Raw genomic sequence first — 22,544 nt, forward strand, 5'->3', positions numbered from 1 at the left:
CCCGAAACGAGTTACATATTATGTTTGAAGGTTCAATACGACATATTTATTTGCAAGACTTTTGGACCGCCTGACGACAGCCCCACTTTGAAATGCTCTGTTGTTGCATATAATATACTGCTATTCTAGTGCGTTAGTCGCCTCGATGTCTGGATCGACGTCTGGATGTCGTAATCCATGGTTAGGATATGGAGGAGTCATCCTATTTTAGGCCACATTCTACATCTGCTTGTATGCTTGCCGGAAAAAATAAATATATATATTAGGACAAATCACACAGATTGAGCTAGCCCCAAAGTAAGTTCGAGACTTGTGTTATGGGATACTAACTCAACGATAATATATTTTATAACAAATACATATATAGATAAACATCCAAGACCCGGGCCAATCAAAAAAATATCGTTTTCCATCATGACCCGACCGGGGATCGAACCCGGGACCTCTCGATTCAGTGGCAAGAACTTTACCACTGCGCCACCGAGGTCGTCAGATACTTCAAAACACTTTACATTTTCAAGCGAAAACACTTCTTTTGTTTTCGATTCCAATAAAACATTTGAATGTAACATTTTGCGGCGTGACTTGGCATCGCGACCGGCTGCTGACGGTCGCAGGTTCGAATCCACCCTCTGTTTGCCAAGGTCTGTGTCCTCAGCGATTTGCGATCTGTCCACATTGGCCGCCAAGTCAAATATTAGCGCTTGTTCGGCGCGCCACGGAGTACACGGCGATCTTACAGGCTCGCGAATTTTACAAATCATTTCGCAGAATCTCATCTATTATTATATAGTGTGTTTGTTTATAAACTCTTTATTGCACAAAGAAAACGTCCTTTTTTTACTGCTCACTTTGTATCTGACAAAGTGAGCAGTAAAAAAAGGATGCGTACAAATGCTGATTTATCCCAGTAAGTGATTTCTCTTATAATATGATTATATAATCATATTATAAGAGAAATCACTTACTGGGATATGAATATACGATATGAATATGATATGAATATACTAGGTATATGAGATTTTGAAGGTATGTATATAATTAAAGATTCAGAAAAGTATATAGGTATAACGGAAAAGCGTAAAGTTGTTCGTAATTTGGTAAATTTAAATTTCAAATTCAAGATTCTTTGTTCAACATATCACATATATAATGACATCAAGAATTTACTTAACTGTTTACTGCCGACTTCCAAAGTGCAGGTGAAGAAGAATCAGCACAACAAACACCGGGTTTTCTCCAACAAAATCTGTCTTCTGTTGTTTTATGATTTTTTCCCTTTCGAACAGGAATCTAACTCGAAACTTCTAGTTTTAAACAAAGACTTGACCACTGCGCCGCGGAAACCTTAATTTTACGTTAATTACGCAAACTGGCTCTCAAGTATTAATTTGCAGTACTTAGTTCGTTTGGAGTTTATAGTCTTGGGAAGGTAAAAAAGGCGGGCAAGATGAGAGCAGCGGTAATGAGATAGAGCCGAGTCCCGTAATGATGCCTGTCAATTAAGGCGCAGATCAATCAGGATCAACTCGACTCATGGCCACTCTAATTATATTAAAACATTATTTCTTAATTAGTTTTAATATTGTTTTTAGTTTTTATGTCTTCCTCTCTTCTGTCTTGACTTTCGTATTTTTGAAAAATCCTTCATGATGTTGCTAATCTATATTTTGATGTTTAATGATGTTAACATATTTGTAAAATTTTAATTATCTTTTAATAATCGCTTCCATTCTGATCTGGGAGTAAAGGAATAACATAGAATATGCCAGCTGCTTCTCTTCCTGCAGATTGTAAAAGTAAATCATTACTTTTACATAGGGAAAAGGCTAGCGACCTATCACTATTGAAAAACCCGCCATAGATGTAACTGTTGCATTCGAGGTTGGCAACTACGTCTGTTTATGCCGTAACTTAAGGGCTTAGTGCGGGTTAGCATTTCACTTCTCACCATCGAATCAATTCGAAGTGGAACGCAGCGAAACAATGACATTGGCGTGTGGTTGTCGCTGTGTCTCGTTTCGAATCGATTCGATGGTGAGAAGTGAAATGCTAACCCACACTTCACCCACTGATAAAAACGTGACGCTGTGTACATACTCACGATGTTTTCCCCTCATGTTTATTTTCACCGCAAGAAAATGGATCCTGAAAATACACAGCCTCGTTTTCGTTCTAAAATTAACAAGGGCGCGAGCCTCAAGGCATACCTACTTATAGATAAATCAACAGCATAAGTGCCGTTATCCGGTCATCTCATCAGCGTCCCCCATTACGGCGTCGTGCGCGCGCCAAGTCCGTGAAATATTAAATTTTATCACGGCGCGCCGTGTCTTGGCTCCCGCGATTACGTGAATGGGGGCTTTCATTAGGGCTATACTATTATGTTTGTACATTCTATCTCTTTAATGCATTATATTGTAGGGCGTAGGTAGACCCGGAATCTCCGGTGGATTCATAGCTTCGGCAACTGACAGGCTACAATAGCATTCCCAAAGAGGGCTGACGTCAGGCACCTGCTTATCGTCACTAGACATGTTCTTTTCTAAATATTTAGGCTTATTATTTACGTTGACCCCGGGATTCGCGGTGTACACAAGGAAGAAAGAGAAAGAACGAGCTTGGATTTTGATTGTCATGTGTATTGTTCCAGATACCCCGTACTTGGAGCTGGCGGAGCCTGAAGAGGGCTACCACGGGCTGATCCGGGAGAACGAGACCCTGGTCGAGGTGACGCCGCCGATCAGAGCGAGAGGGCCGCTGTGCTCCTTCCTCATCCTGAACAACAAGCATCATGGCGAAGCTCCTTTTGAGGTACGTGGTCTTTATTCATGATTTCAGCCCTTTCCTGCCCACGCCAACCTTCTCTATCCAGTGCTAATCTAATACAAGAAGATCTAAGTACCTACGATCTGCGACTATGAATGGTGTCATCTGCCCATCTCGCTATAAAATATATATAATAAATAAATAAATATCCTATCCCTATCCTAGCCCCCCTTTTGGTCAGGATCTTAGTCCCGTGCCAGATGTCACTTCAGGTCCCGTTCTTTGGTACGCTGTCGAATTACTCTGTTTGGAACGCGATCTTGTAACCTTATGTCTTTACTAATGTGATATTATTATACAAATAATTTAATAAGTTTATTTAAATAATGACAACAAAATATGTTTATGTTTATGGAAAAAGATTCATATTTCCCGCCGTAACTTTCCAACGCTATGCATACATTAAATAAGGACTGAACTGAGCACAGAGACGAAACTAATTTGAATAGATAAAAACACTCCGTTCTATATTATATTTTGATAAAATTTATTTAGTACTGCTGTTATGTCACACTCCAGTTCTCCTGTCCTGTCTTTCCAACTGTCTCCACACCAAAAAATCACCTGAATTTAATACTCTGTTTTGTTGTGAATGTATCAATTAGAATGGATAGTAAGGCCAAAATCATTTCGATCTAAACTCATCTCTGTGTATAGGTAGAACTTGAAATAGGCTTTCTTTCCCGAAATTCTTTGCGATTTCTTGATATGGCGTAAAGTTTACAACAATTTCATTCCATATTCTCAATGACATGTGAAATTTTACAACGCAAGCCGCGGTCGGGCGTCAGAAGTTGCAACAAAACAACTTTCGGCTGGCGCAAACTTTCGGCCGCTCGAAACTTTGCAATATATGACACCACTGTGCGGCTCCCCGCGACATCCGCCTGAACCCGAATGAGTAATAGATCTTTGTGTTTTGATGTCACCGTCACTTATGAATATGGACCCTCGCGAGATTTTAAATAGAAAAATTGTGAAAAGGCATTTATATATACTTAATGCGCTTGTTTTTAATCCCTGACAGTGTATCTGTACATATGTCTGTCCGTGGCATCGTAGAAACTTTTTAGGTTAGGAATATGTGCGTACAGCCGTTTGGAAACTGTCAGCTCTTTTTTAGGAGATAACGTGATAGAAACTTCTGAGTCGGTGCAAAACTTATTTTAGTTTTTATTAACACACTTAAAGTCTATACCTATAAGGTAAAACGTCAAATAGAACTTAGAGCTATGAAATAAACTTAAAATAATAAAAATAAATTTTCAACATTTGTGCTAAAAAAAGAAATTCCCGTCGTATTCGTCTACTTAATACAGCAATGTTTTTTTCTGCTGTTCCCGCAACACGGCGTGAACTCTGCCTCATAAATCATACTGCATCCAGCGTATGCACTCGCTGCAGGCACTACAACTCGTAACAATGATATACAAAGCGAGTATATCATTGTTATGTGGGAATATTTGATGGTTCAGTGTTATTTATTACTGGATCGCGCTTTGTGGAGAAGTTGTCGGCGTCGTGTGATGTTGGACATAGGACCACTCGGAAATACTCTCAATATTCCCGGCTTCAACAGTGGCTGTGACGCTACGAGGCCCAGGTAAGCGACGTAAAAAGTTGACCTTGAAATTTTGAAGATTCTGCAGTGATTTTGCAAACGGCCGCCTGCCTGACGTCGAACCTCGTTGGGAATGCTATTGTTGCCTACTAAGGCTGTACCTGCCAAGGCTATGGTGACTATGTGTCCCTTAGTCGCTAGTCGCCTCGTCATCCATGGGAGGATATTGAATAGATCTAATTCTAAAAGGATCTAAAAGGCAGAAACCACGCGCTGAAAAGATTAAAACACTGACAGAAGAAAATTTAAAAATCGCTTCAAATAAAATTAAACTTAAACAATGTCAGCAGTTCAAAACCCTCTCACAAAATGTCTCAATCCAGCAGATTTGAGTCTCATGTCAAATGATGTGGAAAAATGAATGGATGAAGATGAATTTTGCAAGGACGCGATCCTCTCCCGTCGAGTACCGTCGGGACGGGAAGGGATTACTTATTGTGTTTCGTTATGATTAGGGTTGCCGCAAGCAAGAAATTCGCGACTAAATCAACGACATGGCCGAAATAACTGAAACTGTCTTATTTCAATTTTATCCTTATTTTTGTAAATTTAATTGTTTGAAAATAACAAATATTGATTTTATACAGCAAAATCGACAATTTTCTTTATCTTTTATCCACATGTTTATTTGGTTTTTTATAGAGTATATAAATGCATGATTGACATTGCATGGCATTTAAAAGCTAATATTAGGTGGACATTGGGCATAATGCCATAAGGCATTCTCATAATTCTTTCAAAATATTGGACGTGTTTCCATTTCCAAAAAAATGGTCAAGGCGTTCGAAGAATTTCCGTCACGTGGCAGCCCTGAACGCCTGTAACTTTTAGCGGAGCTGAACGAGCCTTTATTGGGCAAATTGATGCTGTTAGTACCTATTGGACTTGGATGTGACCGTTTGGGATATACTGACACGTTTTTTACGCGATTGCCCGGGAAATGAATATAATGCTTTCATACGTATGTGAATTCAAAATATTTTAACCATTGTTAAAGGTATGATTTCTTGTCGTTACTTAAAATGATTATGGCAATACTTGAATCGTTTTCTGCTGAGAAAAAGTGTATTATTATAATTTTAATCAGGTTTTAAAATCCTAAGTGCCGTAAGTGCTTTAATGTCGGATTTAAGGCACCGAAATAGGCAGGTATCTGGGATTTTAGATTTATTTCAAATTTCCCTCATATTGTCTCCAAACAACACTCATAAAGAACATCTATGTATCCCTGTATTCCACCACAGCTCGTTTAATTTGCTATAACGAAGCGTCTGGTCCTAGGTAAACGTTTCCTTTCGATAAGCTTGTACCGTCAACCGTACATTAAGTCTTCATGAACCTTATGCGTTGGTATTAGCGATGAATTTATTATGTTATGACGCGATGTCAGTACCGAAAATGTAATTTATTAAAACGTTTTAAATTTAATCTGTCCAAAACAGGGTACTCAGGCTCGTCTACAATGTGAAGTAATTATTTTATACATTTTATTCATATTCGAGATTAAAGCGGCATATAACTAGGTTATTTCGGAGAGGTTTTCGGACCAGCTGCACAGATTATATAGGGTCACAGATGTCCCACTTTATAGTATTCTGGCAGGCTCGCCACGTATTTACTGAGTGACTTTTGGATATGTTGTACAAATGGAGCGTAGGACATCCGGCAGCCAGATGGGTCGACAATGTTTAGAAAATTGCAAGAACTGAAGGCCTACCACGATACAAACACGTAGCATGTTGCTTACGTCCACATGTTGTCACGTTTTCCCATATCGTGTACGCATCGTGTAAAAATAGGGTACGCACTGACGTGCTACGTGTTAATTTTTTATGGTAATACTTATTACTTGTCCCTGGACAGAGAATGTTGGCTTTTACGGAAACAGTGGGTCACAGATCACAGAGGGCCAATGGTGATCATTATTACTTTGGTTTCGCGAAAAGATCTGTTAGTTATATTATGTTCTTGTCCGACTAGACGCAATTTTATTTCATGCTGCTGCATTGAAAAAAAAAGGTGCTGATTGCATTGAATTTTAGTACCTACCTCTCCACTAGTATCCCGATGTTTCACCTTTCTGTATATTCAATATTTGTTGACGTAATGCGGATGTAAACAGTTTTCTCTGTTTTGATGTTCAAGTTAATTAACATTTTTGATGGGTTGTCGACTTTGAGATTATATATATATTCTATCTCACTTCCCTACATTGCGCTAGCTCGTTGTCTTTGGTTTTCTCTGTATCTTTCTTCGACAACAACAGATTGGCCGCGTTGTTTTTGTTAGCGGTTGTAGCTCCGCGTCTGCGGAGCTTATAGCTGCCAGCTCCCATTAGAATTTCAGATAAATTAAACGATAGGTAAACATAGGATTACATTTTACGAGGCATACGCCTGCTTAATTGTAATGTAGGAATACCATAAGTTGATGAAGGTTATACAGAAGCTGTAAGAAGCAAGCTGCATTTTCCCAGCTGCAGGAGCAGGAGCAGCAGTTTATTTTTATTGTCCCACCTCGGAAGCCGGAACTTCTTAACAAGCGGACCCATAGGGCTGCCACTAGACATTTTTTGACGTCTTTGCAATAGTTGTTTTAGTAACTATTACTTGTTCGCCGCGAACTTAAAAAATCTATTGTCAAGATTCTACATACCTTTTAATTTTCATCAAATTCAAACCGACGGTTCGAAAGTTATCGCGTTACAAACATACATACCTTGATTGGTAGACCTCGCTCGCTTCGCTCGCTCGGTCAATTAGTATGTTCAAGTGCATCGTCAATTGGGGGCAGGGGCTTGGAGAGCTGCAGTTTTTGAGTTTATCGCTTACAGACTGACACGGCCGAGGGCTTTGTTATAATATATAAAGGATAAATTATTTTCTCTTTCTTTTACTATTCTGTGGCTTCGTATCTGTTGGCGATCGCGACTGGACCTAGCTTCAAGTGCTCTCGGACTGCTGTGAGTTTTTAGCTGTTTATTTTCGTTTTCCCATCTTGTAAGCTGGCACTTTGTAACGACCGCTACCTAACGGTGCTATAAAATTGTTTTATAGCATGGTTAGGTAACATTCGTGAATGGGCGGGGAAATAGTGTATACACTGGTATAGTATTTGCGTATTTTTTATGGAATTGTTATAGTTATTTTATGTACCTCAGCAAATAAAAAATACTAGATATTATAGATCCTAATGTAAGAGAAATAAAGATCAAGTCCTCTGTTTTTTTTAATAACAGCTTTTTCGCCTCTGTCACTAAACAAGTTCCACACACACATGGCACATAATAATGTCAGTCAGATTTTCAGTAATAGAGGATTTATGAGGTTTATGATTAAATCAATTGTTATCCGTCGGTCGACAACCCTAGCGCACATGTGGCGTGGTAGACAAGACAGGTAATCGATTCGGAGCGCACACGGAATTCTAACAACTATAGTTATATTCAGTCAGCTAATCATTCATCATACTATTAGGTATTACAAATAGTATTGTATAGTCCTCTATGTCTATAAAAAAAATATCGAACGGCTTTTCATTTGACCAGTGATTGTCACAGTTTCTTTCAATGTTCCTTCGTCTATACAAAATATTGAAGATTGTTGGTAGAAAAATTATGATATTATTATTTAACCCAAAAACGATTGTGTAAGTCTAGTTTTGATGAAAACCTTTCGATTTTGAGTAAATATTAGATGTAATCCTCTCTCACGTATGAGTGCTTTTCTGGTTTCTTTCTCAGCCATTAAGCGTTAAGGCCTAAAATCAGCTAGTTTTTCTTCTCCATTAGGCAAGGGCTCTGACATACTTTTTATCATTCACAAGCGTGCTAATTTACTGACAACTTGTTGGATCATTGGCACATGAAAGTACCGAAATATTCAAGCCAAGGTTTCACACCTACATCCAGCTACTGGAACAGTATACACATTTAAATAGTTTTGTTATACATGCCACATACATACTTTTTAACATATTTACTCAGTACACATGCAATTAGCTGGCATATCAATGTCATAACTTGTCCCATATACAAACTATTTGCCGGTTTTCCTTTAATATGTTTCGTTACCATGACAAAGATATTATATGAATTGATTATATGTTAATTAATTATTGACTCTTAGTTTTCCTGAAAAATAATAAATCAAAATAGCTAGCAATAGACGGAAAGTTAACATTTCCAACGTGAAACATAACACGTAGCAGATGGAATCGTCGTCGAAACCTATTTGAAAATGTTTGCGACAAATACAGACGTAGGTAGGAATGGAATCGATAGTGATCCGCCACAGGAGCCTCCCAAAGTGACAATATCCGCTGGCACGGTGTTTGACAACCCTTGTTAGGGCTGTGTTTGCTGCGCAAATAACGCCTTACCTTTTTGGATCAAAGTTGTGTGCGTTACCCTGGGAAAAATTATATCATGGATAATAGGAGGATATGTACTTATTGTATATAGTAAATGTTGAGTACATTTGGATTTTTTTTTACATTTTACATATTATTTTTATTAATTTAATAAATATAAATACAATAAAACTAATAAATATATAAAACCTAGGCTCAATACTCAAAATGTCAGTATCATTCCATTTTGAGTCCATCTTAGTAATAAATATTTTCTGGCACCGTCGTGGAGTACGCTCGCTGTTAATTAATCAAGTTTCAACCATTTTTGTTTAAAAAAGAACTTTATAAAATTAAAATTGAATAATACTTACCTAGATACATATTTTTAAAATATATTGGCCATCACCCTATGTTTGTAACATCGCAATTTAACAATACGAAATATTGCTAGTTTCATTTCTCGCCGAGTCAAGAAATAGGAAAACTCGTACATTTTTCAGATACATTTCAACCCTGGTTAGGGTGTTCGAGTGTCAGCTATCGATGTTACAACACTGCAAACGATACTCTCTTTGTTATATTACATGTACAGTCAACAGCACATCTAGCTATACGAAATCTTCTATAATTTCGCCGCTATTGCCATAGCATAGAGTTCCGCGTAGGGTTGACGTGACGTGTGGATGACTGACCTGATTCAATGGAGTTCTGTTCTGTATCAAGATTATTGATTTTCCAATAGACAATATTAATAGCACTTGTTTTTCGTGGCGTATGGTTCCACCCGTATATGATCCCGCGGATGTCGTACACGACGACTAAGGGACACATAGCTTGTTGTGATAGGCAAGAATAGCATTCCCAATGAGGGTTAACGTCAGTCAGACTGCAGATTATAAATAATGTAGTGTAAAAATACATTTAAGTTGCGGGTAGTTAAAACAGACATTATAGATAATTTCATCGCACGTTAGTTGACAACCCTAACCGTATCAGGTCCGTCACTCACGGTACACTGCCGCGTGACTCTAACCAATTTGATATTTAGCGCGCAACACTTTAATTCTCATTGTAAATTAATTAATGATTATATATAATGAAACCCGAAAGTTTGTAAGTTATATATTGTTTGGAGTTTTATATTGATGATGATAGTTAAAGAAAAGTTGATCTATTTGTCAACAGATAATGGTGATCGACGAGAACGAGGCCCGCCTTCGCGTGCGGTTCCCGCTCAACTGCGAGAAGAGGCGGAACTACAAGTTTGACATCGCTGCCGTAGGCTGCGACGGCTCCTATTCTAATACGTAAGCATATTAATTATGGAATAAATACCGTCACAAAAATAATCTTGGGTGAATATTTTAATATAAAAAAAAAAACAAAAAAAAACGACCATCACAATGTCTTGCTCAAGCTTGAAATTCTCTGGCTGTTAATAATTAATTTTGTTGCTAAACACCGTTAAATACTGACATAAATCAACGTGTATATTAACGGTTGTTCGCCAAACAGATATTAAATTTCGAAGCGTCAAATACTTGAGGGTTGGTACGAACAAATATTTCATTGGTAACAAATCACATTAGTTATTACGAGCTTTTGTATTGTTCATTATTCGTCTGTCTGGTATAAACATATTTGACTACGTTGGGAGTCGAACCCTGGACCTCTAGATAGCGGTCGGGCGTGGAGACCAGACCATGCCGTCGCGAAGATCGTCACATTTGTTAAATGACGTCTTTGGAGAAAAGGCTGCGATGAAGTTTGTTGCACCGTTTCTTCTTCATCTGTGCTTTGGAAGTCGGCAGGAGCAATCTCCTGCCGACTCAATAGTTTTAAGTAAATTTTGGACGTCAACAAATTATGTATATCCTAAGTTGAATAAATAATTTTGAATTTGAAGGTAAACTTAATTCTGTTTTATGTTTCCCAATAATGAGTTCACTGTCTTCCCGCCAGCGTCCCAGTACACATAACAGTGACAGACGTGAACGAGTTCGCGCCGGTGTTCAGCCAAGCTTCCTACGTGAAATCCGTGGACGAAGGCCGGGTGTACGACGAGGTGCTCCGCGTGGAGGCCACGGACAAGGACTGCACGCCCAGGTTCGGCGACGTCTGCAAGTACGAGATACTCACTGACAGGAGCCAGCCCTTCACCATAGATAACGAAGGTGTGTACTAAATCTTTTTTGATATTTCGCAACGCACCACACTAAGCTTGTAGCGCGGGTTCGTTGAACATAAACACAGATTCGGGGACCACACACCCTGAACCTCATCATATATCCTAGATAGGCAACTTTTCTCCTTTAACGGGCTGTAAAAGTTCGCGTTTAATTGTATGTTTGATAATTCCGTATGTTTAAGTATCTCCTTGTTGTGAATGTACATTAAGCATGTGTTGTTTGTAAAATGTAAAAATACACAACAATTATAATTGTATCGTTGAAAACCCCCAGGTGTGATCCGCAACACCGAGCCCCTGGACTATGAGAAGTCTCACAACCATATCCTGTCTGTGGTGGCGTACGACTGCGGCATGATGCAATCAGCGCCCGTCATGGTCACCATCAAGGTCAACAAGCCCTGCAGAGCCGGGTGGAAGGGTGAGAATTAGCTTCTTTATTTTATAGTGCAAGCTTCGAAGCCTACCACTTCGAAGCCTAGTGCCACTTGAGTTTATTTAAACTAATCTGACTCATATATGGCAGTTCATAGAACACCAATTTTCAATTAATAAGGAGCTTACCTAACTGGTAATCCACCTTCTCCTCAGGAGTGGCAGAACGCGTAGACTACGCTCCAGGCACGGGTCCGCTGGCTCTGTTCCCGGCTGCTCGTCTGGAGGCCTGCACTTCGGACGAGCGTTGTCCGGGAATCACCAGGATACAGGCGGCTGTGACCCTCCAGGCTTCTCATCAAGGAACAGGATGCGATAGGGATACGTACTCTCTTCATTCTCAACGGACCATTTGTGGTAAGTGGCGTTTTTAGTTCAGCATTCGATTTTGTTATTTATGTCAGTTCTTGGTTCGCCTGTTTATGTGTAATAATACTTTTTTACACGGACTGACTTGATGACAGCTTCTGATGAAGCCAGTGATGTGGCCTGAAGGGATTTAGTAGCGAGTGGTGTAGCGTTTCCTAGCTAGCAAATAATAAGTTTTTTAATTGTTGCCTCATGTTCCAGGATTGGACCCGAAAACCGTCGACTTGCTGCCCAGCCCCGGAGCCGGCAATGAGTGGACCAAGTCTCTCAAGCCCGATTCAGGTACAATTGAAATTTTGTTATTTTATAGTTATGTTATTTTATATTTAAGTCTGTCTCTCGTTCGTCTCTATGTTCACGTGATCAGTTACATTTGTTTAATTAACCAGAGCTGCGACATCTTAATGTCTGTATATGTGTTCTTACAGATAGATTAACACAGCGACTAACGGACAGATTTTTGTACGGTTTCTATAAATAGATAGTGTGATACGTGGAAGTTTTAAGTGTAGTTTATTATTGTTTTTCCCTAGCGAAGCCGGGACAGACCGCTAATAGTTTATATAGGACACTGTGTTAACATCGCTTTAATATACAATAATTATCTTTCCAGGCCGCGACGGTGAACAGATGTTCGAATTCGACGGCGAGACAACTTCAGCCATCGTACCGGAGTCAGTTCTGCCTCACTCATTGGGTGGAATCTTCGCAGTTTCCGTATGGATGAGACACGCGCCTTCTCCGGACCAGGACAAACACCGCAAGGAACATATTTTGTGCCTCGCGGACGACCACAGTAAGCCTCTCTTTCTCTTCATCTCCGGTTTCATTTTTGGTTCTGTTGTGACGAGTCGAAGCTTGACGTTATACGAACGGTCATGTTTCACTTGAGATACGTATCACTTTAGATTAGCTGATTATGAAGACCAACGAAGTGACTCGGTTCAGGCAAGATAGGATTTAGTAGCCAATGGTGTAGCCTTTTTGGTTTTACCATTTACACGCAAAGAAGAAGCGAAACAGTCTAATATATTTTTCTATCTTTCTACACCAGAAATGAACCGCCATCACTACGCTCTGTTCGTTCGCAACTGCCGCCTGATCCTGTTGCTGAGGAGGGACTTCGGGGACGGAGACCTCAACATCTTCAGACCCGCCGAGTGGAGGTGGAAGATCCCGGAGGTAATTATGTTATAATTTTATTACTATATGCTTATAGTTCTATAAAATTAAGAAAATTATCTACCAGTATACTTACATAAATATTTATTGAGGCGGCAATGAATACATAACCTACCTACCTAACAAGAACGGCTACAGTTCTTTGTAAAGAAGTACATTATTTATACTGTTTGTTCTTGCTAGATTGTACATACAATTCTCGTCAGTTGCATTCATTTACAGAGGTACTAAATAGAAATAGCTTTTCGTACTTGTAAATTGCTCGATGAATTAATTGATGATTCTTTTGGATTAATAAATATCGATATTGTGTTTTTTGGAATTCTGTTTCGACACTATCTTATTTTGATAGTTCCAAGTTTACATAGATGATGTAAATATTTCAGGTGTGCGACAATGAATGGCATCACTATGCTATAAACGTTCGTTTCCCCAATGTCGACCTGTTTGTTGACGGAGAGCCTTACCACGCGGATGGCAAGGGCCCCGAGGTTATCGACGACTGGCCTTTACACCCGGCACAAGGAGTCAATACCACTATGGTCGTAGGCGCTTGCTGGCAAGGTAATTATGAAATCAGTATTACTAGGATGTGATTTGGTCGATCGGCTCGATGAAACGTATCACGCCCCATCCGTTACCGCAGGCACGGAGAGCGACATGAAGCACCACCTGCGCGGATGGCTGGCGGGGCTGGGCGCGGCTGTGAGCGGAGCTCAGCCTGCGCATGCGCTGCGCTGCGTGGCGCGCTGTCGCGAGGGTCTGAGTCTCGCGCCCGACCTCTACCTGCGCTCGGTGGCGGTGGAGGGCGACGGAGTGGCGGACGTGGAGACGCTGCTGCGGCGCGTGGCGTACGGCGACGCCCGCGCCTTCCCCACGCCCGGCCGCAGGAACGTGCACGTGGCCACCACCGTCACCTGCGACAACGGCCGCGTGCTGAGCGCCCGCCCCGCCGACTCCTACGTCATGGTGCTCCAGCCGCAGACGCCGACGATATTGCTCAACGGATCGGCCGATGCGGCGAAGGATTACGCTCATTTCCGAGCTGGATTGAAGGTGTTCCCGGATTTGGGGGTTAACATCGTGGCGGGGGATTCGGAGGCCGCTCAAAGGTTAGTACATTTTGGAAGTTTTTGATTACATACGCCTTATTTTTGAAAAGGGTTTAGATGAAATTGGCGTCAACCTTAATTAAATCACAAATCGCTATAATTAATTTATAACAGACCTGATTTTTATATTAATATATACACATATTATTCCTTTAATAAAATAATCTACAAATAACTGTTTAATGAGATTACATATGTATATAAGAAGCAATAACTTGCATTTAATCTCCTTATTTAATTGACAAAAAGGTATATAACCGTCAATGATAAAATTTAATAAAAAAATTCCAAAGTTATAATGTCAGCTGTTAACAAAATATGGTTGTGTCCCCTTGTAGACTGGACTCGTGCGTGGTGTCGGTGTACCCGGCGCTGAACCCGGACCACGAGGCGCTGTCGCTGCGCGAGGCGGCGTCGCTGCCGCTGCAGTACGACATCCGCGCCGCGGTCACCCGGGACGGCGTCATCCTCACCGGGGCTGACTCCGTTCACAATTACCAGAAGGTCCGTCTCTTGGAATTGGATACTTTTCAACAATTTGATTTCACGTCCAATTCAATGCTTTATTTCTCTTTCGTCCTACTCTAAATCACTAATTGTACAATAGGCTATCTCGCTCGCACACTTGTCACTGTCATTCTTTCATTGACTCTTTCACACTACATGTATTTGCAATCATTCTGTCTCTCTTTCACACTTTGTTTTTAATTTCAATAGAAATGCGTTTCGTTCCCTTACGTAGTCATATCAGATAGAAAGAGAGAAAAGGAAATTGCAAAACATTAGTACTAATTGGTGTTAAAATATTTTACCGACTACGATTATGCAAAAATATGAGAAGCATGCTGACTAAAAAAAAAATCTTTTTTCTAACAAAGCTTGTATGATGTGTCGTGACCAGAGATCGGATATTGTAGTACATATTTACCTATACTTTAACCACCTCTAAAATATAAAATATTTTTTTATACCATGATTTAAAAATAGTGATTTATTATTGGATTTCGCAAGATGCTAATTGTTGAAGAATATTATTCCATTTTTAGAGTTCCGTACTAAAATTCAGTCAGATTTTTTTAAATCATGGTAAAACATTTTATTTTATATTTTAGAAGTGGTATTGTCTACTCTTTTTGATTTTGACGATCGTTTGTGAGATCCTAGCAAATTAGCATTTTGCGCAATCATCTTATTGGGGTATCAAAATTAAGTGTTTTGGAAGACGGTCACAAAAATATATAAAATTGGAATATTCAACAATATGATAATGTTTCTGGCAGGTCCTCCGCGAGATCGAGTACAGCAACAAGAAGCCCGCGTACTACCTCAACCGCGTGTTCAAGCTGACCTGCTCAGAGCTCAACGGCAGGTTCACCAGCAACGAATACGTTCAGACTGTAAGCTGTTTGGACAATTTAGTTTATTATGTCTCACGTCGAGTGTGAAATTTGAATGTAACATATTCTGCTTATGCCAAAGACAGAGAAAAACTAAAAACAATAAACTAATGCAGCAAAATGAGGTTAGATTGAGATTTCATTGCAAGTCACAAGTTTATAGGTTGGTTACTTAAGTTGATAGTACCCTCCAAGGGCGCAGCAAACATAGTAGGCAAGTAGATGCCTGTTTTAGTTATAAATTAAATTAGGAATACATCAGATTACATTATTCATGAGGTGGAGAAATCAAAGCATTTCACACTTTGAGAGGCTTTCATACATAGCGGCGTGATGGGTGTTGTGAATGATGATGAGGGATAAAATATATTAGTTTCCATTTCGCTTCACAAAATAAGAATAGATTATTCTACAAGGTATTATTTATTAATTGACGACCTCGGTGGCGCAGTGGCAAAGTGCTCGCCTCTGAACCGAGAGGTCCCGGGTTCGATCCCCGGTCGGGTCATGATGGAAAATGATCTTATTTTGATTGGTCCGGGTTTTGGATGTTTATATATATATGTATATGTTATAAAATATAGTATCGTTGAGTTAGTATCCGATATCACAAGTCTCGAACTTACTTTGAGGCTAGCTCAATCTGTGTGATTTGTCCTAATATATTTATTATTAATATAAACCAAGTGTTGGTCCCCAATTTTGAAAATGAGTTACGAGGCATGTGTGAGCACAGTAGTGTACGTTGCAGCTGACGGTGGTGCACCCGCACATGTCCGGCGAGACGCTGTCCCGCGAGCGACACCCCAGCGGCGTGGCTGACAAGGTGGACGTCGTCCGGGACAAGCAGGTACACACACACACTCACACACTACAACTATTACTAAATAATTGAATATATACAAAACTATTGAAAGTAAATAAATTGATCGTGATTTTCATGTCACACGTTCAATGTAATAACTCTAAAAAAATATTATTTTTTGGTACAATATTGAACGATGTATTGCCTCGAATAGCCTCTGCACGCGCACGCGCACGAGCCGCAGTCGCCGCGCGTGTTCGCGGCGCACGCGCAGCGCTCGCCGCACTCCGCTGACATTCCTGCGCCGCGCGTGCTGGACCTGCGTGCAGACTCTGCGGAGCCCACCAGTCAGTATATATATTATTCTCAATTTTCATTTATTTATTATTGTAATTATAGCCTCATCTTATGACCTATGGGACTATTTCGTTGTATGAACTATATTTAATAATATTTGTACAGACCACGTGGCCCTCCTGATCGGCGTGATCTCGTGCGGCGTGGTGGTGGCGCTGGCGGCGGTGGGCGTGGCCCGGCTGCGGCCCCGTCTACCCCGCCCCGCCCGCCTCCCGCCCGCCCCCGCCGACGCTGAGATGGCCTGGGACGACTCCGCGCTCACCATCACTGTCAATCCTATGGATGAGGTAATATAATTAGACGCAGTGTGCATTCTCCAAAGTGGAACATATTTGCGAACACAGAAGAAGGCACAAAGCTGTTTAATTCGTATTCTTGAACCATGAAGTTTCGCTGTGATGCTCTAACATGCCGCAGCAAACAAAATAAATATAAATATGAGTATAAATGAGTTTTTTGCAATAATACCTAATAATAAACAAAAGGCATACTTACAGTAGGTAAGTCTTGTCTAATTCTCAATCTGTCTATTAGCAATTTGAGATATAGTATATCCCACATAATATGCGTCCTTTCCTGCATACAAATATTAGCTTGCATAGTTACGGAACGCAATATTTAATCAACTTTATCGCAGCACAATCGCTCTCGCTAGCGAACTAGTAACAACAGAGCAAAGTCACGAGTTAAAGTCGATCGCTTCGTAATTTCTTCAGTTACCCTAACTTCTTACCGTTTAAGAAAATGTTGAATCAGTCTTATATAATTTTAAGCATTCTTTAGAATCGTTTATAATTTTTTGCAAGTTATATTTTTCTCAATTGGAAAAGATTTTACTATTTTTATAATTGCTGTTCCTTTTAAAACAACTGTGGTGGGGCATTGATCTTGCGATCACGAGTCTGATTCAATACCGCAACACCACCGAGCCAGTGATTATTTTAGCGAAATTACGGATATGTTACTTGGTTAATTAGAAGATCAACGTGTAGTTTATTTGTGTAGATGTGTGAGTGAACGCGACCGAACGTGACCGCTGCATACGATACTTTTTATTCACTCTATATGGACTTTTGCAGCTTATTGTACCTATATAAGTCTGTCTGTATGTATCGTATATTGTATGTGTGTGTGTGTGTGTGTGTTGTTGCAGACGGCGCCGACGTGCGGCGCCCACGAGGAGTCGTCGGGCTCCTCGTGCTCCGACTCTGACTCCGACCGACACGACTCCTCCGATGAGGACGACGACGGACACGACCAGAGAGGTCAGCTTTTATATCTTATTGGCTGCAGGAGTTATTATTTTAAAAAATACATAAATTTTATGCATAGTAGAGTAGCGCCATCTACTTTAGAAAACGCTATTGCCAATCAGACTTTTTGACCGAATCCCACGCGAAATCGCTTACTTTCGGCATAAAAATGTACCCTATGGTATTGATCCTTCAATACCAAATTTCATAAAAATTGTCCAGCCGTCAGAACATGAAGAGGTGACAAACATTCAAACTTTCGCCTTTTTAATATTAGTGGATGGATTTGGGATTTTTTTTATTCTACGAGCTTTTGTTTAGTTTCACCTGTCTCAATGTTGGTCTGTCTGCCAGCTGGCGTTTTAATTTCTAAATTGATCTGGGTTATTATGATAAGCATGACCTGATGGTACACCCAGGATCGGCTCCAGATGTGGTAACTTCTCAGGGGTTTTAAAATTTACAACAACAACGCATTATTTTTTTTATGCTTACCTTGTCATTGGCCACATTTAGAGACCCTGTGGAGCAGGAGGAGGATAAACCATGGATTGAACTTTCACAGTTAAACAACCTTATAACCTTAATTCAATATAATCTTTTTTTCATTCCAGTGTTGTCAGGCAAGCAGCACAAGTACCGGAACATCAGCCAGCTAGAGTGGGACAACACCACGATGTAAACTAGCTCTGTCTCGCTCGCACGCCGCACGCACACATGCCGTCTCGCTCGCACACCGCCCCGCGTTCCCAAACTAAGTTTATGCGACACAGTGTGTGATTCTCACTTTTGCAAGTCTCGAATTATTAATTAGTGTGATAAATATATTGTTTCAAAATAAATGTAATTTAGAATCTTGGGATAAAATAACTACGTACCTACATTGAAAATATGAAGAAAACTGGGAACATTTTTTTTTATGTTATTCGTATTTTTTAAAGAAAGTAAGTGATCGTAAAATATATAACTATTACTTTAGCTGTACTAATGAATTGTATCATTCGTTCGAGGAAAAAAATATATAAAATAGAAAAATGTAACAAAACGCTAGAAGAAATGGAACAAGACACGATGATTGATCAGTAGTAAAATATTTAATTTCCCAAATATATCTGTTTTAGTGTATTGAAAATATTATAACTAGTTTAAATCAATATTTAAAAAAAATAGACATAAGAAAGAAGAAAGTTAAGTTAAATGTAAATACCACAAATAAAGGTGTGAACACACTGTGTTGTATAAATTCAGCCGAATTCAGGTGACCTTGGTCTGGACTATGTACTTAATGCTAATCCTGTGATTTCATGTTATGGCAGCTTTGGTAGCAAATCGTGTCACTATTGATTTTTTACTATAAGTTGATTAATTAATACTGGGTGCCGGAGCCATTAGCATATTTTTTTTCCTGTAAAAATTTATATGAAGTTTAAAATATTGTCAGAAAAAAGGTATGTATGACACATATTTCGCATGTTAATGTATCCATTGTAAACCCAGCTTTTAGTTAATTGTACTCAGAACAATTATGTACAGTCTGTCAAAAATGTGACGAAAAGGTATTTTTAATGAATTACATGTTATGCCATTGTAGGTAATACAATGGTCAAGATTGGTTTCTGAACCAATGTCGCCGCACGCCCAGGGCTTTACCAGCCCGCAGGAGGCAGCGCCCTCAATTATTTTCATCACTTTCTTGACAAACTGTAAAAAGACCTATTTTAATCGCATCGCTTTAATTGGAGATATAATTTATAATAATCAGAACTGCAGAATATTGTCCCAAAATCTAAATATAAAGGGGAGCAATTTTAAATTTTAGTGCAGAGTTTTAAGGCCTATATTGGCTTGTCACACGGAATGCGGCGGTACTTCTTCATGGAATTGATTTTTTACAGTGCATTCGGAGACGTTAACGACATATGAAGATATATATGACCATATATACTATTTCTTTCTTTTAAAAATACTTTTGCTGAAATTATTTTTTTGCAGTTTTTATCTATTAATCAGCTGCGCAAGATCTGTATACTTGAAATAGTCTATTCGTACTACACCCACTAAAATAATGTCTCTCATATTGGACGTATTTTCAAAATGGTCGTGTTTATTTTTGTCTGTGGTTTCCTACGATACGATTGCTTCAGCACAAATCGCGGCACAAGACTGCGGCCGGCGCGGGGTACTAAATGTCAAAAAACGCGGGAAACTTATATCTGTCCTTTACTATTCTACGACTTATGAAAAGGACAGGCATTGTTGTCTATTCATGGAATTGAAATTTGTTGTAACTAAATATTCTTTTAGAATTAATTATTTATTTAAGTTTGTTTTAAATTTCTTTAGCTAAAATGAAGCGGTGTGGTGACTTAAGATCCCGCGTGTTTTGCGGCCCGACGCCGGCGCACATTTTATTTCTAGTATATCTTAAGGTCTCAAAATTGATCATATCAAATCTTTATACGTAAAAGATATAATTTCCCGCTTGCTTTGGTAGGAATTTCTCCTTGTTCTAACTAGAGGTCGCTCTTCAACACTTTTCTATACGTTTCTAAGGAAAACCTATGTAAATCGTAGATCATATTTGGTATGGAATCGGATAAGAAGTAGTATGTAAGGTAACACTACCATCGTGTACGACGTGGACACGCGGCTTCATCGTTACCCGCTGTACTTTGCTAAGCACAAGTTCTGAATAGTGTGGCGCCCTCTATAATTAATGCATTTTTTGTATTTGTGTATAAGTATACCTTTTTAAGCTATGGCGTCACATTGATTACTGTTGTCAGTACAAATGGAGCATTTTGATTTTAAACAGCATTTATTTTTGTACAAATTTCGTTCGTTCCGTAGAGTAATTTTGTCGCCAGACAAAAAAAAATGTCCAAAATCTTCTACCCTTTATGAGCTTCTCAATCGAACGGCTTAAATGTATATTAGGCACAGAGTTATTTGAAAAAAAAAATAGATGTACGATATTATACACATTATACAGATGGTATCGGGTTAGGATCAGCTACTATATAATTATATATATATTTTGAATGCGTTAAGGGATTTTTACTAACAATTAGGTAGTAAGGGCGTCGGCGAGCCCGTAGTGTAAGTGTAGGTAGGTTTTTATTTCTCCGTTTTCTCCGCTTGAAGCGCGCGAGCGCTCGGGTCGCGTTATTGCTAGTGTTGGGAAACACTCGACGCTTTTGAGTCGTTTTATTTTGACTCTAGTCTCGAAACTTGCGAGACTGAATTTGAGAGACAGGAAAAATGCATAAAAGTGTAAGAGTTATAAGATATTAAAAATATATTGACTTAATATACGTCATAATTTATGAGAACAGACAACAATAATTTGAATTCAAAATACAAAGTCTCGAAGTCGAGTCTTTCGCAACACACATTATTGCATATCATGGACAGTTTGCCATATTAGCATAGAATTATGTGTGTAAGTGGACACTGACTAAACCGTTAAGCAATCGTTGTGGACATAATCATTGATGTAATCCGTCTTTAGAGTTGTCAAGTGTTGTTCGTTTCGTCGTCATCGTCACTCGACGCCCTGGTTTGGACTGCCCGTGTTTCTGCACGATCTTTTTTTGTTTTACCCCGCTGACGGCGTCACTATTTTGACAGCTGTCACAGATGAAAGCGAGATTTGTAGAGATATTATACTCTGCCGAAATTAATGAAGAAAAATAATTGATAATAAAGTATATTGTACTATTATTATTTGTATGTCTCTCATGCTTCAGATATAGCGAGTGAAAGACTAGAAAAGGATGAAGTAATGTAAATTTTCTGTTGTAAATTTTCAAAAAATAACAAAGAAAATGTAAATGTCAACGGTGACAGCTGTCAAAAACATTGGCGTGTATCTTGGGGTAGAGTTGAGTGTTTAGGGAGCCACTGGATTGAAGAATTTCCGATTAGTAAAAGAACAAAATTAGTGCCATCTGAGAAATCTCGCTGGTTGTTTTCACGAAGCGTTTCAAATCCCTGGACACAAACTCGCCGTTGAATTTCTATTATATGTCCTGTTGTAGCGTTGTGTTTATTCGTTTTACTCGACTACCGTCCAACCCGTTTGCTTATTTACTTTGTAATAATCATATTTCCGCGTGTCACGCTATATGTGTTTGTATATTGACAGCTTATTGCTGTATTATCATGAAATAAAATATATAATATCGTTATCAACTTTCGACAGCTGGACTATCAATATTCGATAATTACTAAATGAACACATATAGTGGAAAATATGTAACCTCTTAAAAATATACATGTTTTTTATTTGTTGACAAGGTTCGAATCCCCAGCCATTTGGTTCGATTCACCACAGTGTATTGAGTATGGTAGCTATTTTTCTGTATTATTTTTTTATATTGTATTATTCATTTTATTTTTCTTTTGTATTATCGAGGTATTATTACTGTAAACTTAGGGAACTTCTTTGATGTATGAATTATTATATTTTAGCTAAAAATAAAGTTGGTTTAAAATATTCATTGTTGTTTGATTTTTAACTGTTTTAGATGACTAACCCAGCCTAAATAAGAGTTGAGATAATTGACATTTTCTATCGAGTAGCTGGTATCCATAAGATAGATCGGACGTAAATCATAGATAGTAGGTACTCCGTACAACGA

At 39.1% G+C, this 22,544-nt stretch overlaps 1 protein-coding gene across 1 annotated transcript in view; it reads left to right on the top strand.

Moving 5' to 3' along the window:
- Cals (Calsyntenin) overlaps positions 1-22,399 on the top strand; it is a 157,923-nt gene extending 135,524 nt beyond the window's left edge. Inside the window, exons 2-18 of the mRNA XM_053762917.2 lie at positions 2,654-2,814; positions 9,989-10,110; positions 10,766-10,977; positions 11,266-11,412; positions 11,583-11,783; positions 11,997-12,077; positions 12,409-12,591; positions 12,850-12,977; positions 13,364-13,541; positions 13,624-14,089; positions 14,428-14,593; positions 15,370-15,486; positions 16,238-16,336; positions 16,506-16,638; positions 16,754-16,935; positions 17,802-17,913; positions 18,516-22,399. Coding sequence (XP_053618892.1) covers positions 2,654-2,814; positions 9,989-10,110; positions 10,766-10,977; positions 11,266-11,412; positions 11,583-11,783; positions 11,997-12,077; positions 12,409-12,591; positions 12,850-12,977; positions 13,364-13,541; positions 13,624-14,089; positions 14,428-14,593; positions 15,370-15,486; positions 16,238-16,336; positions 16,506-16,638; positions 16,754-16,935; positions 17,802-17,913; positions 18,516-18,583 — 2,756 coding nt within the window. The 3' untranslated portion in view covers positions 18,584-22,399. The remainder of the gene's footprint in view (positions 1-2,653; positions 2,815-9,988; positions 10,111-10,765; positions 10,978-11,265; positions 11,413-11,582; positions 11,784-11,996; positions 12,078-12,408; positions 12,592-12,849; positions 12,978-13,363; positions 13,542-13,623; positions 14,090-14,427; positions 14,594-15,369; positions 15,487-16,237; positions 16,337-16,505; positions 16,639-16,753; positions 16,936-17,801; positions 17,914-18,515) is intronic.
- Positions 22,400-22,544: the final 145 nt, after the last annotated feature.

The sequence above is a fragment of the Plodia interpunctella genome, chromosome 23 (genome assembly GCF_027563975.2).
Source record: "Plodia interpunctella isolate USDA-ARS_2022_Savannah chromosome 23, ilPloInte3.2, whole genome shotgun sequence".
Lineage (NCBI taxonomy): Eukaryota > Metazoa > Arthropoda > Insecta > Lepidoptera > Pyralidae > Plodia > Plodia interpunctella.